This window comes from Monodelphis domestica, chromosome 4 (assembly GCF_027887165.1).
Source record: "Monodelphis domestica isolate mMonDom1 chromosome 4, mMonDom1.pri, whole genome shotgun sequence".
Taxonomy (NCBI): Eukaryota; Metazoa; Chordata; class Mammalia; order Didelphimorphia; family Didelphidae; genus Monodelphis; species Monodelphis domestica.
The window spans coordinates 178,576,108-178,592,344 of record NC_077230.1 but is presented as its reverse complement, the minus strand read 5'-3'; the positions used below and the strand labels follow the sequence as shown (position 1 = coordinate 178,592,344).

The 16,237-nt window shown below is 34.3% G+C and overlaps 1 protein-coding gene across 2 annotated transcripts in view; it reads right to left on the bottom strand.

The window, feature by feature from the left end:
• CERS6 (ceramide synthase 6) overlaps positions 1-16,237 on the bottom strand; it is a 323,332-nt gene that overhangs the window by 250,903 nt on the left and 56,192 nt on the right. For both annotated transcript variants that reach the window (XM_001375375.5, XM_007494319.3), the window contains exons 2-3: positions 9,827-9,932; positions 2,134-2,264 (exon numbers count right to left, since the gene is read on the bottom strand). In XM_001375375.5, the coding sequence (XP_001375412.2) occupies positions 2,134-2,264; positions 9,827-9,932 (237 nt within the window). The remainder of the gene's footprint in view (positions 1-2,133; positions 2,265-9,826; positions 9,933-16,237) is intronic.

The following is a 16,237-nucleotide window of genomic DNA, read 5'->3' as shown; positions in this document are numbered from 1 at the left end:
GGGGCTAATAATGACTAAAATGGGTTTTCAAAACTCCTTTTTTAAAAAAGGAGGGAGAGTAGCTAGAAGGGAATAGCTAGGAATGCGGAAATCAGGAGACTGGTTCATTACAGAAATCTGGTGAGGTATTAATAGTGGGAATAATTGAAAGGAAGGAAAGGAATGAATGTGGAAGGCAGATAAAGAATCGATGGAACCTAGTGACTGCTTGGATACAACTGGTGATTTTAAAAAAGGAATAATTTAGAGAAGAGAAAGAAGTAAAAGAAATGGTTAAAAATAATAACCACTTGACCAAAGAGTTGAAGAGAGAGGTTATGAATTTACTCACTTGAAATAATCTAAGATTTATTCCAGCTTTAGATTTATGATCCTATGACTAGAGGGGTTCTTTGGATAGGAATAAAAGTTTAAAAGGAGGTAACAAAGACACAAGGCTTTATGGGTACTAGCAGATATGGAGATCTGATTTGAGAAACAGGTTGGGAGACAGAGTGTAAATATTTTATTAGCAAGAAAAAGTTGTGTACAGAGTCTATATACTCAAGGAAGTTAGAAATTAGAAGAAAGGGAGGGAGAGCATAAAGGTTAGAGGAAGAAATACATACATTCAAGGCCCAACCTAAATAATTTAAATATAGTATTAGTGTGATAATACCAGTAGGTACTCTAGTTACTCAATACCTAAGCAGAAAGCAGGTTTCCTGAGCTTTGGGGATGGCAGTGACTATGGTGCAGGGTATTGTTTGCTTTTTTGGTATATATTTTGCATCCTGGCTAATGTGGAAATGTTTCATATTATTGAATATGTATAGTCTATATCAAATTGTTTGCCTTTTCGGGAAGTGCAAAGGAGAGGAAGAAAAGAAAGGAGAGAAGAATCAAAATCTTAAAATATGAATGTTGGAAAATTGTTTTTATAACAAGTAATTGGATAAAAATAAAAATAAACAATTTATGTACAAAAAGAAAGGACAGGAAGGAATCTATGGTTCCAGTCCTAGGGAGTCAATGGTTATATTGATATATTTCTAATTCACTCTTCTTTAAAATTAAATTTCACTTAAAGCATTAGATTTCAGCTGCTGAAATACTTTTCTGGCATAATTGAAAGCCAAACTTTGAGGAGCAAAAACCTGACAGTTTGAAAAGGCATCTCAGACTCAAAATAGAAAGAGCTTCTATCACTAGAGTTGGAACTGACATAACTATTGTTTATCAAGTATGGGGGGAAAGTTCCCCAAGGAGAGAATTTTTAGAGTAAGGATCAGCAGTATCTTCCAGGAATGGAGCAGACTTCACTGTAATTAAAGACCAAACTTGGTAACTTTTCTTAGTAACTTTCCTGGTCCATGAATAGACTTGATGCCTTAACACTTCTTACCCATTTCTTTATTTTCTGTGAGATAATAGTTTCTTGGGTATGAGTGTATCATAAAAATCACAAAATAAAAGGAACCTTTAAAAGCCATATAGCCCATTCCCATTTTCTGACAATATCAAACTCAACCCAGAAAAATAACAGCCTTTCTTTCCTTAAACTCTCCAGAGAACAGGATGCTACAACATCCATTGATATTTGTTAGATCCCAACATCTCATAGCTCTTACAATCAAGAATTTTTTTCTCTTTTCTAAACTGGGTTTCTTCCACTGCAATGTAAGAGTTCTTTAGTTCATCATCCTTTTCTTTTCTCCAAAAGAAATTTAATTCACTCTGTATCAAGGTCCATATAACTAGAGATTAGTCACTGCCACAGTTCCTTGTCACTTTCCTGCTTTGAGTTACTTCATTAATTAATCAACAAGAATTTATTAAGCACTTAAAAAGATACAAAACTTACAATATTTAGTTGGCACACTCTTCTGATCTACTTCGCCTAATTTTTTTTTCAGGAATAGGTCCTTAATTCTTATTGGATGGTTTTTCTTTCTAGAAAGTAGCTATAAATGGAATGAACCAGTTACTTACATACTTGTACTCTACACATGGTAGGTGCTTAATAAATAATTGTCAGGTTGAACTGACCTTAAGAACTCAGAGAGGCTTCCCAAAGGTGAAACAAAAAGAACATTTAAAAGTTCCCCTAAGAAATATATCCCAGAGCACCATAGAATGAGACCAACTACTTACATGCTCTCACAGAACCTAGTAAGAGTGCTGGGTTTCTCCTGGTTGCGTCTCTGTCGAAACCAGCGCTGGATACTGCGAACATCCCAGTCTAACTGCTTGGAAAGACCTTCCAGTCTCTTTTCATCTGGATGCTACAAAACAAGGAATCAGAAAATTGTTATCAATCTATTTTTCAACTTCATATATTCCCCTTAACAAATGATAAACACCCTTAATTTGATCATTTATTAGATGTTTATTTAGCATACCTTTGGAAGAAAACTTCATCATGAACTTATTAATAAATAACTTTTTATACAAAAAAAAAAAAACTCAAACAAGATCAGCTTTCCTTAAAATAAAAAGGCCAGTGTTTCACTTTTCTCTGACTAATTCTAACTCTATAAAGGAGAAAATCAAAGAATTAAATATATAGGTAAATGAATGAATGACTGGAAAGACAGATAAAATAGTTTAAGGGCCCCACCATTGTCTCCCTAGTAAAGGTCAAACCATTGCTCAGCATTCAATATCCTTTAAGGCATTGTTTTATCAATCTTTTCCACAGATTCTAATCCAATGAAACAAATTTTTCCCAAGAATTCTGAATTCTCTTATCTCCTTAACAAGTACTAGAAAACTGGGGAGATACTAGAAAGCATAAGTTTCGGCATTTCTTAAAACTTGGGACTGTCTTTTGAGAGATTTTATATTTGAAAACATTTTGCTAAATATGCAAAATTTGTATTTGGAAACCATTTGCAAAATATATTATCATTCCTTTCCTCTTCTTCCAGATTAGAAAGGGGATTAACTAGAGCAACTTGAAGACAAAAGACTGGTTTTCCTATAAACTCTATCACTAAAGAGTTGTAGGAATAACTGAGTATGTATCTTATGAAGTGTTTGCCTTGATTTTGCCACCTTATAATTATAGACAATGACTATTCTACTCCACAGTTTCAGAAGACTGCCATAAGGAGATGAAATAGTAAAAGGTACGGTATTTGGGGGAAAAGCAAATAGTTTTATTATTGTTGCAATTGTTTAGATATTTTCTCTAATGTGAATTACAGCCCTCCTCTGTCCAATGCCATTAAATTCTTGTTGGTGACAAACAAACAAAAAACAACTAGCCAATAGGGTTAGTTTGGGAAAAGCTCTCACAAGGAAACAAAAAAGGGGATAGATAAATTTTGATGTGGGTAAGGATATGGCTATATATTTAAAGATAAAAAGGTTCAAATATCAGTATTCTCTAGTGGCTCAGGGACTAAGTGTTGGAGTCATGAAGACTTAATCTTCATAATTCTTGCCTTAGAATGATTAGTTGTGACTCTGAGCAAATTATTTAACTTCTCTCGGCCTTGGTTTCTTCATTTGTTTAATTGGGATAGTAACTGTACTTACCCCACACAGTTGTTGTGATGATCAAATGAGATAACTCACAAAACATTTTGCACACCTTAAAAGTACTATATTGATTCTATTTATCTGTCATATGCAAAACCAATAGTTTATAAGCAAAGCTAATAAAAATAAAACAAAAAATCCTTTTCTTGTGCAACACCACATATTTTTTTTTGCCACAGCCAAAAAAAAAATATAGACAGGAATTAGAGATTTATAAAAGGATAATTAAAAAGACTGGGATAGAAGGTTATTGCTATATGAAGGGCATAATAAAATGACAAGGAATCCAAGCTAAATAGGCAAGGACAGGCCTATTGTCATTGATAGCCTGGATAACATAAATTTATTTATCAAATACCCAAATAATAGGATCTTTCCTTACATCCTTGAAAACTCAATCTACCAATTAAAATCTGATATCTCTATTATCCTCACAAAATTGTTCATATAGAGTAAGTAAAAGTGAATTTTTAAAGAGTTCTGTGATCAAATTTAGGACTGATGAAGTCAGAAACATCTATCAAGAGTAGTTGGGCAACAACCTCACCTTTGAGGATGGTGACAGGAAGGATAACTATCTCCTCCCAAAAAGAATCCCTTTTGGCCTCCACAAGCAAGAGAACAACACTGCATTAGATATCCCAAAAGCCTAATAATGCAGTATGGAAGTTTTTATCTCATAGCAATAGAAATGAAATTTCTTAGCCTGGAGAGAGTAGACACAGGTTGTAAATACAAATAGGTTTAAGAAAGGTTTAAATAAATTCATGGATATGGATAAATTCATTTCAATGTGTTGACTATCTGATACTACAGTTAGCAATCCATCTAATCACATCATATTCAACTCTAGTCTATGTCTTTTCCAAAGTGTCCACTGGGTGGGATCTTCCTCTAGATTTTTGACATTTCACAGACAACAAGGAACATATGGGATATATGACAGTCATCTCTCACTTGGATGAGATGGCCATACCACCAATTCTTTTAATCTGATGAAATTGTATATATTACTTTTCATGTGCAATTTAGATCTATGAAGATGACTCCTAGGTTTTCATAACCAGTTTCCATCAATTTGTCTGCTGGAGGAATGATGAAGTATTCTTTTAAATGTTTACTATATGCAATGCAATTAATAAATGCTTGTCAAAATGAATTGAATTTGTGCATAATGTATTACAGATTCTCCCATCCAATTTTCAATTGACCTTTGAATTAATCTATGATGAGTTTTCAAAATAAGGTAGTGATGTATTAATTTTCATCAGATCAAGAAGGAAAAAAAATTTCTAAAATTTTGAGGTTTACTCCCCAATAGCCAATTTATCCTGTCTACAAAATACTGCCACTATCATAGATAGAATACTAGACTTGATGAAATTTTTCATTTTATGCAGCAGTTCTCATGCTTTTATATTAGTATCAAATTTATATAGAAACTTTCTGCAGGAGACTTTAACTCATCTTCTTCTCCAGATTCATCCCTTCATCTAATATGTTTAGGGAAGATGCTGAAAGATTTTAAAAAGCTCAGTCCCTTTTTCTGATATGGGTATTCTATTTCTTCTTCTATTAATCTAGACAATTTATATATTTTGTAAATATTCATCCATATAACCTAGATTTCCATATTTATTGCCATATAATTAGGCAAAAGTTTTTAATCATTGTCTTAATTTCCTCTTCATTAGAAGTGAGGTACCCCTTTTCATCTTTAATACTGTTAATTTGGTTTTCTTTTTCTTTTTTTAAATTAGATTGACAGTGCTTTGTCTATTTTATTTGTTTTTTCAAAGTACTAGTCTTATTTATTAATTCAATAGTTCTTTTATTTTTGATTTTATTGATTTCTCCTTTAATTTTTAGGAGCTCTAATTTAGTTTTCACCTGGAGATTTTTAATTTATTCACTTTATAGTTTTTTAATTTGCATGCCAAATTCATTGACTTCTGCCCTCCCTTATGTATTGATATATGCACTGAAGGATATGAATTTCCCCCTGAGTACTGCACTGCCTGCACCCCATAGATTTTGAAAGGATGTTTCATCATTGTCATTTTCTTCAATGAAATTATTAATTGTTTCTATGATGTGTTCTTTAATTAATTGATTTTGGAGAATCATATTATTTAGCTTCCAATTAATTTTTGGTTTGCTTCTCCATATACCCTTAGGAATTATTCTTTTTATTGCATTATTATCTGAAAAGGTCACATTTATTATTTCTACTCTTTTGCACTTGTTTGACATGTTTTATCAAACATAGTCAATCTTTGAGAATGTACCATATGCTGCTGAGAAGGTGTATTCCTTTCTGTCCCTATTTATTCCTCTCCACATATCTATTAACTCTAGTTTTTCTAAGATCTCATTCACATCTCTTACCTTCTTCTTATTTATTTTTGGTTTGATTTATCTAGGTCTGATAGAGGAAGGTTCAGGTCTCCCACTAGTACAGTTTTACTATCTATTTTCTCCCTGAGCTCCACCAATTTCTCCTTTAGAAATTTGAATGCTATGCCATTTGGTGTATACTTGTTGAGTACTGATTAGATCAACATCTCACATGGGTCAATTACTTGACTATAAAGAAGGAAACTATAAGTAAATTAAGTGAAAACAGAATAGTATACCTGTTAGATCTTTGGGAAAGGAAAGATTTTAAGGCCAAGCAAGAGCTAGAAAAAAATTACAAAATGTAAAATGAATAATTTTGATCACATTATATTAAAAAATTGTATACAAACAAAACCAGTTCAACTAAAATTAGAAGGGAAGCAACAAATTGGGGGAAAATCTTTATAACAAAAACCTCTGTCAAAGGTCTAATCACTCACATTTAAAAGGAGCTAAATAAAATATACAAAAAATCAAGCCATTCCCCAACTGATAAATGGGCAAGAGACATGAATAAGCAATTTTAAGATAAAGAAGTCAAAATTATTAATAAGCACATGAAAAAGTGTTCTAAATCTCTTACAATCAGAGAGATGCAAATCATAACAACTCTAAGGTACCACCTCACACCTAGCAGATTGACTAACATGACAACAAAGGAAAGTAATAAATATTGGAGGGGATGTGGCAAAATTGAAACATTAATACATTGCTGGTGGAGCTGTGAATTGACCCAATCATTCTGGACAGCAATTTGGAACTATATCCAAAGAGCACCAAAAGATTGTCTGCCCTTTGATCCAGCCATAGCACTGCTGGGTTTGTACCCCAAAGAGATAATAGGGGGGAAAGACTTGTACCAAAATATTCATAGCTGCACTCTTTGTGGTGGCACAAAATCTGAAGATGAGGGGATGTCCTTCGATTGGTGAATTGCTGAACAAATTGTGATACATGTTGGTGATGGAATAATATTATGCTCAAAGAATTAATAAAATGGAGGAATTTCATGAAAACTGGAACAACCTCCAGGAATTGATGCAGAGTAAAAGGAGCAGAACCAGAAGAACCTTATACACAGAGACTGATACACTGTGGCACAATCAAATATAATGGACTTCTCTACTAGCAGCAATGCAATGATTCAGGACAATTCTGAGAGACCTATAAGAAACAGCACCGTCCACATTTAGAGGAAGAACTGTGGGAATAGAAACATAGAAGAAAAACAACTCTTTATCACATGAGTTGATGGGGATATGGTTGGAGATATAGATTCTAGATGATCACGCTAGTGCAAATATCAATAATATGGACATAGTTCTTGATTAATGGCACATGTAAAACACAATGGAATTGTGTGTTTGCTATGGGAGGGATGTGGGGGTAGGGGAGAAAAAGAACAAGAATCTTGTAACCAATTAAAATATTCTTAATTAATTAATTAATTTTTTTACATGAACAGAAAAAAAAAGAAAGAGCAGTCCCAACTTTTCCTGCAAGTTGGAATATTTAAAATGGAAAGCTCTTGTTTTAAAGACAACTTCAAAAGGAGTCACCTTGGAAACACTGTAAAACATGATCACTGAAATTAATTTAGAGCAAATATTCTCCAGAGCAACCAACCTGGCTGAAAAATCTCTTTACTAACCTTGATATTGAAAATTATTCTGGAAACTATAGTAAACAACAGACAAGAGAAATAAAATCTCCTTTGCATGTTTCCTTATAGGAATAAATATGTGCAGAAATTATGTTTTATTGTCCATTTGGAAGACTGAAAGCTAAATGCATGTATAATACCTTATATAAGGTGAATTCAAATGTGCTGTGATCATATTTTAAAAGAAATCTAGCAATGCCCTTGTTACATCTGTTTTGGTGACAAAAAATATGTATTTTTCTGGGCCAATTTGACATACCACATAAAACCATGAGGATTTCTTTAAATTTACCACTCTGTAAACCCAAAATAACATACAAATTAATATGTTTATAATAAATTTGCTTTTTATAGATTGTTACTTAGAAAAGGCTAAAAATTACTCCCACCAAGTTTTCAAGAACTTTTTTCCTGCATTTTCATTTATCTAATTTCTTTATTCTCTCAGATAAACATTTTAGAAATACTAGACAGTTTCCTATACTCTTTTAAGAAAATGGCCTTTGTGTTTTAAAAGAATCACCCAAGAAAACCTTGGCAAGTCCTTACATTCTAATGTGAATATGAGAGTAAGTAGTTCAGATAATCAGTAACTGTGAATATCAAGTTAGGAGTGAAATTTGTTAGACTGTCAATATCTGATTAAGTAGCCTCCATAAGTCCCATAAAATAAAGGGGGAAAATGAGTCTGCTCAGTATCTGAAATATAATGTTCACTAGAGAAAATGTCTTTTCACTAAAGAAAAATGTCTTTCTGAACAAAAAGTTTTTAGTTCATTTAGTCAGTGTCCTGTGTATTAATAGCTCAGAAGAGTAATTAAATTAAATGTAAAATGGCCCCTGGCCTCAGGGAGCTATTGCATGATTGACACATATAAAATATAGCCTGATTAAGTATGTAAAGGAGGTAAAAGCAAACTGTTTGGGGAAGTTCAAGGAAACAAAAACTTCCTATTAGTGTCTCCAAAAATTTGAAGGGTTTATACATGGAAGGGAAAGTGGATATGTCTTGTTTTAACTTGATAGGACAAGGCTGGGATTTCTGTGTGGAAGTGGCAAAGGAACAGATTAAGGCTCAATGTAAGGAAAAACTTCCATAAAGTTGTCCAGAAGTGGAACTGACTGCTTCTAGAAAAAAAAAAAAAACATTCTGCCTCATTCAAGTTCTCCAAGTAGGGACACTGGGTAACCATGTGGGGAATCTGTAAGAAGGACTCCAGTTCAGGCCTGGGTTGCCCTAGATGACCTCTGTCCTGTCTTTGTCATTTTTCTTACTAGTATTGAGTACTTCAAGCTCTTTTACTTCTTTCTTATCTATTCTTAGAAACATCCCTCCCCTTCTGGATTTTTATCTTTTTTCCCTAATCCTCCCAGCTGCTAGTCCCTTTAAATCCCTCAAAATTACCTTGTATTTATTTTGTCAATATTTTGCATATGTTTATATATCAACATGTTGTCTCTCTCAATAAAACTTGAAGTGCCTTCAGTGTTTTAGGGTAGGAACTATTTGGTTTCTATCTCTGTATCAACAGCACCTTATACAATGCCTTACATAGAGGAAGTGCTTAATAAAATCCTTTTTTGAAGAACAATAACCCCAATTTTGGAGTCACTTGCCTCATGTTACTTCTGTGCTCAACTTCTCCTTTTTGCTATATCGCTGGTTATCCTGCAATATTTAATATGCCTTTATTTTTGCCACCTTTTTGCCTTGTTTTATCTGTCCCTTCCATTCAATAAAAAAATGAAATTTACTCTTCCAGCCTGTTTCTGAGAAGTCCAAGAAAGGTCACTGCTATCACTACCAATGCAATTTTTCCACACAAGAGCAATTTTTTTTATTCTGCTTCCACTCAGACATATATAAATGAGTAACAAACTACATAGGTTTCATACCTCTCATTAGATGTCACATGAAAATTAAAAAAAAGGAACAGAATATGACTAGTCACTGACAAAGCAGAAAGATTCTTCAAGGATGGGTGAGCAGATTGGTTTTCCTGAACTCTGAAGGTGAACTAACAAGCTCTTAACACATTACACACTTATTGATTTTCTACCCTTTTTGGTCAAAGCATTAATTCCCCTCTATAAATGTATATTTTGTCAATGTAAATATACTTTTGAGCACCATATTTGCCTAGCACAATGCTAAACACATGAAAGGGGTTCAACAAATATCTGTTTACTGATTGATTTGGTAATAGTGACAGCTAACACCACGAGAGAATATCATACCTTGGTAATTGCAGTGAAGACCTTTTCGAGAATAGCATTAGGCTGGGCTTTTTGTGGTCCATTGGCCTGGATGTTAAGCCCTAAGGCACATGGTTTGGCTATGAATCTAAAAAAAGATAAAGAACAGACATTATATTTACTGGTAAGTATACTGAAAGCAATTCAGCAAAAGTATTCCATTTTCTTCATAATTCATTCAATTTTACATTTACAATCCCACAAAGACATGTATGTGTATGTATATCTGTGTATATGTATATATAGTGATTAAAATCTATATAGTGATCACGTTTACATAGTGATTAAAAAATAATGTCCATTCATATTGTTCTCCAGTCCTTTAACAATGATGGGGAAATTTCCTTTACAGATTGTTTGACTTTATATGAGATCTACCAGATGGGCATCCCCACTGTGATTAAAAAATAGCAAACCAGGGGGACACATATAATGCATGCTATGGTTCCCCAAAGATATATGTCATATGATGATTAATGATAGTTCAATGCAGTTCAATGCAATATTTATTAAGCACCTACTGCATGTTATGTCTCTGGGCTAAGCGCTGGAAATACAAAGACAAAAAAGTAAAAAATAGACTCTGCCCTAAAGAAGCTTACTTTCTAATGGAAATGGAGCATAGGGTAAAGACCAATATGTAAACAAGTAAGGAAATAAAAGATAAATTGAGAAGAAAGAAGCAATGCATAACTAAAAGAATAAAGAAAGGCTTCCCATAGGAGATAACCTCAGAGCTAAACTTTGAAAAAAAGGAGGAAGTGAGAGAGGTAACTTGAAGTCTTCATTACCTGATGACTGGTCCTACTAAGTCTAGCCCAGAGTTGCATGATTATGACAATAATGACCCCAGTTTCTCAGAACCCTGTGTGACTCTCACAATGATAACATGAAACAAGTTCTGAGGGTTGTTCTCCAAAAGAAGCAAAAAGGACTGATTTTCCACAAAATTACTCATTTGATCAAAGACCAAAATTATTTTCTCATGGGGACTTCCTTGCCTTCTTGGGGAGGAGGGAACAAATCTCTCTGCTGTTATCAATATTCTTTCATTACTCTATAGCATTAAAACCTTATCTGTAATTTCCTCATTATTTATGCAATGGACCACAGGGGCCCATTTTTCCATTTGCTCCCACTTTTCTATCTTACTTACATTCAATGAAATCCTAAAGTATGAAAGAAGAGTTTCCCCTCACATTTCTAGATGTTGAGGGAAACCCCCAAGAGTGATAGGGGAGAGGTTGCTTGCTTCAGTGCATAATGAAATATTTGGCATGACCTGGAAAAGATGACATTTCTACTGAAATAACACCACTAGGGAAGAATTTGCTCCAAGTTCTCCTTAATATTTCACTTTGAATAGGATTCCAAGCTTAAGGAACTATAAATCCTTTTATACCATCAAATGCTCATTTGTAAAATTTCTGATTGATTGGTGCTTAAAGTATACTCACTCTGTGATAAGTTCACAGATGCATCTGAGTGCTGAAGTGTATATATAATTCTGGTGTATATATAATGCAGACCCAAAGCAGCAACTTTTATGTAAATTGTTTTTAGCAGCTTTTTATATTCTGGGGCTCTCCCTGGTCCCCAGACTTTAGGATGATAACCCTAATTCCTCAGGGAGAATTCTATAATTTTCTGGAAACAGGGCATTGGAATTCATTGTGGAATGACCTTTCACTGAAGAAATCAAAAGATGAAAGATTTAGATGGAGAAAAGGTTGTCTTTCCACACATTAGCTTGTATTCAACAAAGAACTAAGTATAAAACTTTAAAAGCTCTAAGATAGTGACATTTTAATTACTAGGTATTTTGCTTTATGGAAGGAAGAATTCCCTGATAGCAGGGCCAGGTTTTTGGTTTTTTTTTTTTTTTAATTGTTTCATTTGAGGTGAGAAAGAAAGAGGGGATTGATTTTGAAATCCTCAGAACCTTGGACAACACCCAATACACACTAGGAGCTTAATAAATACTTGTGGATTGACATAGAAATCAATTGGCCCCCCTTTTTTTTCCCCTTTGAGAGCCTGCATGATACAGCAGGGGGGGAAATGCTGAATTTTGAAGTTAGAGTTTGTTACTGCCACTTACTCCTTGGGTAACCTTGGGCAAATAATTTAAATCTCTCTGAACAAAGGTTTCCTAAATTGAAAAATGAACAAGATGGACTAGATAACGTTTAAGGTACCTTTCAGTACTAAATCTGTGAATCTAGGTTTCTACTTGAATTTCAGGACACTTGATTCATTATCAAGTTTTATCAAATTAGGATAAGTTTGTTAGTCTGTAAAGAGCTGTTGAGAATACAGACTGTGCTTAAATTAATGCTTAAATTAATCAATCAACAAGCATTTATTAAGCATTTTCCATGCCAGGTACTGCAAATACAAGGAAGGTGAAGATAATCCCTTCTTTAAAAAAACAAACAAAAACTTTTTAACATTCATTTTTTAATTTTTGAGTTCCAAATTCTCTCTTCTCTTTCCACCCATCAGCTGAGAAGGCAAGCTTTTCAGTCATGTAAGACTCTTTAAAACCTCATTTGGAATTTTCTGAGAAAAGATGTTGGAGTGGTTTGCCATTTCCTTCTACAGTTCATTTTACAGATGAAAAACTGAAGAAAACAGAGTTAAGTGACTTGTCAGAGTCACACAGCTAATGAGTGTCTGAGGCTAGATTTGAACTCAGGAAGATGATTTTTTTTTTTAACTTCAGGCCCAACACTCTATCAACTGTACCGCCTAGTTGCCTGAGATAACAAGCATTATGATTTCAATTATACATGTGAAATCATACAAAGCTTATATCCATATTAGCCATTTTTAAAGAAGGAAAGAAATTTTAAGTGAAAAAATTAGACTTCACTTTGCACTAGAGTTCATCAGTTTTCTCTCTGGAGCTTATAGCATTTTTCAACATGAGTTCTTCAGAATTGCCTTGGATCACTGTATTGATCAAAGGAACTACTTCTTTCACACAATTTCCACAAAAATTGTAAAGTCAACATTCTTTTCATAACCAAATGCACAGAAAGTACATCTCATTTCCAGAGTAAATATATCCTTCCTTCAGCCTTTCCTTATTAACTTGATGTTATATTATTTTAGTTACTTTTGTCACTTTTCTGGATCCCAGTCTATATCTTCCTGTAATTTGTGTAATTTTTTTGTGGAAAGTAATATAGAATAACCAGAAGATAATAAAGGTCTCAGAAAATGTACATTTGAATAAAAACAAGCAACCCCCTTCTCCTGCTTCCTTCTTTCCATTTGGAAATATATTGTGGATATTTTATTGTTGTGATGTTGATGCTCTTTTATTTTTGTCTCTGTGCCAGTTCTTACAAGCAAATCTTCATTGGTAATATACCACAGCATGTGAACATGCATACACACACAGAGCCCACATGTTGCCCCATTGTTCCTAGATTTATCACTAAATACAATCACCAGTAAATATTACTATGTACGTATATTTGTGTGTATATATACACATATATGTATATAGCAACATCCCCCACTTAACTTCAGATTATAAAACAGGTCTCCTAGGCATATTCCTGTTTTATAATCTGAAGTTAAGTAGGAGATATTGACGAAATTGGTCAAAAAGTATTGAGTTATTTGTCTCAAGTCTTATTGTCATTTTTCAAGTCCCACAGTTTTGTGGACCTTTAACTAGGTATAAAGACCGATGCTACAATAATACCGGATAAAAAGTCTTTCAGAAATCACATGCTGTGGAACGACCTCCAGGAACTGATGCAGAGAGAAAGGAGCAGAACCAGGAGAATCTTATACACAGAGACTGATACATTGTGGACAATCAAATATAATCGATTTCTCTACTAGCAATGCAATGACCCAGGACAATTCTAAGGGACTTATGAGAAAGAGCCCTCTTCACATCCAAAGGAAGAACTGTGGGAGTAGAAACACAGAAGAAAAACAACTGCTTGATTACATGGTTCAATGGGGATATGATTGAGGATCTAGATTCTAAAGGATCACCCTAGTACAATGTAGCATACCAGGCATCTTAGCATCTTGGAAGTATGGTTGATGTATTGATATTGTATCCTATATATTCATTTACCAGACACATGGTCAGATCACTTAATGTTCATTATATGGAAAGGGACAATCCAAAGGACTAGTGCAAAGGACAAGCAAATTCCTGGGCTGGGAGTTGACAGCTACAGTGCCCTGGCTCGGACTACATTCATTTACAAAACTCGGGTTGGATTAATCTCCTCCTCTGTGATTCCGTCATTGTCAATGCTACCAATGTAAAAACCTATATCATGTCATGAATTCATTAATCACCTCCCACTTGACATTCCTAAGGTCCCCAATAAAGGCTGGGGAACATGTGCAAGCCTTCTCTTCTCCTCTTCTCTTACACCTCTTGCTCTCACAGGGTTTGCTCTCCCTCTTGCCTCTTACAATCTTGATCTTGCTGTGGCCTACTATGTTCCTCATGTCTGACTGACTTACACAGCGCAGCTCTCCCCACCCACCCACCCCCCCGCACATCTCCCATTAATCTCTTGACCACCTGGTCCATGGGGGATGTCCCAGAGTCCTGTGCTCCATGTAGGTTCTCTTGGTCCTCATACTTATAATTTCTCCATTCTGTTATCTTTCACTAGAGAGGTATTCATGGAGGAGCTCGCAACTCCCCAGGTGTGTTAACTTGTGGTCTCTGAATCTTTATTCCTGCGTCTCTTGCCCTGACTGCCTTATCTATCTCACATCCATATTCCTCTAGACTCCATTCTCTTTCTCAGGTCACCCACCCACAGATAAATAATATAGGACTCTGTGGTGGGTCCCTATATACAAATATTAATAATATGGAAGTAGGTCTTGATCAATGACACATGCAAAACCCAATGGAATTGCTCGTTGGCTATGGTAGTGAGGTGGGAGGAGGGGAGGGAAATAATATGATTTATGTAACCATGGAAAAATATCCTAAATTAATTAATTAAATAAATAAACTTAAATAAAAGAAATCACATGTGGACCATCTCAGTATGGTCTTCTATTTGCTCTTTTGATATATCATTTAATAGCGCATTCATTCAATTTTGTCTATTTGTTCAGATTTCAAATTATATGTGTCTTATTTATATGAGTTAATATGTGTAAGGTACTTTGTAAAACTTACAGCAGTCTATAATTGGAGTATTACTCCATGCAGTGTTTCTCATCCTTCAGTTTAACTGATCTACAGTACCACACTGGCTCTGCAAAGATCCAAAATCATACATGTGGTTTCTTTGTATAAAATTTAAGGGCATTTGACAATTTCTGAAAGATTGTTTCACAAAGATTTTCCAATAAGCTCATAGTCTCTCAGAGTAGTGAAATATCCCAAGGGAATGTTACATCTGGAAACTAGCTATCATTAGCCTCATTGGGTGATATATTGTGGATACATAAGATAGGTAGAATAATAAAAAAGAATTTCCCAGCCCCTTTTACTCATTCAGTGAATGGCAAGAATTTTTAAAAAATACTTAACAGAAGGAAAATAAACTCTTTTCTACCAGAAAAATCCTAAAATCTTGGCAAATTTCTCTGGCAACCAATGCTACCAAATGATAATTAGAAGTCAAGTACAATCTTGAGAGCATCAAAAGTTTTTTTTAATAATAATACTTTGCATTTGTGCTGAATTGTATGTTTTTCATATGTTGCATTTCTATCCAATATGTCATATTTATGTGGTACACACTTATATGTATACACTCAAATAGAACTGTGATCTCAAAGATTTAAGATTTCCTTCCAGTAATATATATGAGAACCCTTTACTGCCTGCCCTTCCTGGGCAACTCTTATTCCTGTTTTCCCAAAAGTTCACCAAATAAATTCCACTCAGTATGCTGGAGTGGAGTCCTCATTTTGCCTGAAATCAAGAGGCTAGCAGTGGAACACTCTGGATGTTCCCCTACTATCCCTTATTCTTGCCAAATTACGAACCTATTTTTTCCCCATTGGCATACAATTGATAGATGGCACCCTTTACTCATCTTCTGCTTTGGAGTTTTTCCTTGGTTATATGTTACATCTGGATTGCACTTCTGTGACCTTATCCTTTACCCTTTGTGTGACCCTCATATTTTGTTCTTCCAAGGCAATAATATTCCAGATCTTGTTGCCTTATGGTTATACCACATAAATATTGATATTCAAAACCTGGGTCTTTGCTGTAATTGTAAGTTATCAAGAGAGAAACTTTGCAGTTTTTTTTAAACAATTGAGGCTACCCACCTCTTTCTTCTCAAGGCAGAGTCCAACTCAGTGTCCATCTATATATTGTCTGTCTCATATATCCATCCTGTCTTATAAAACTCACATAGTATGTCCATTCAG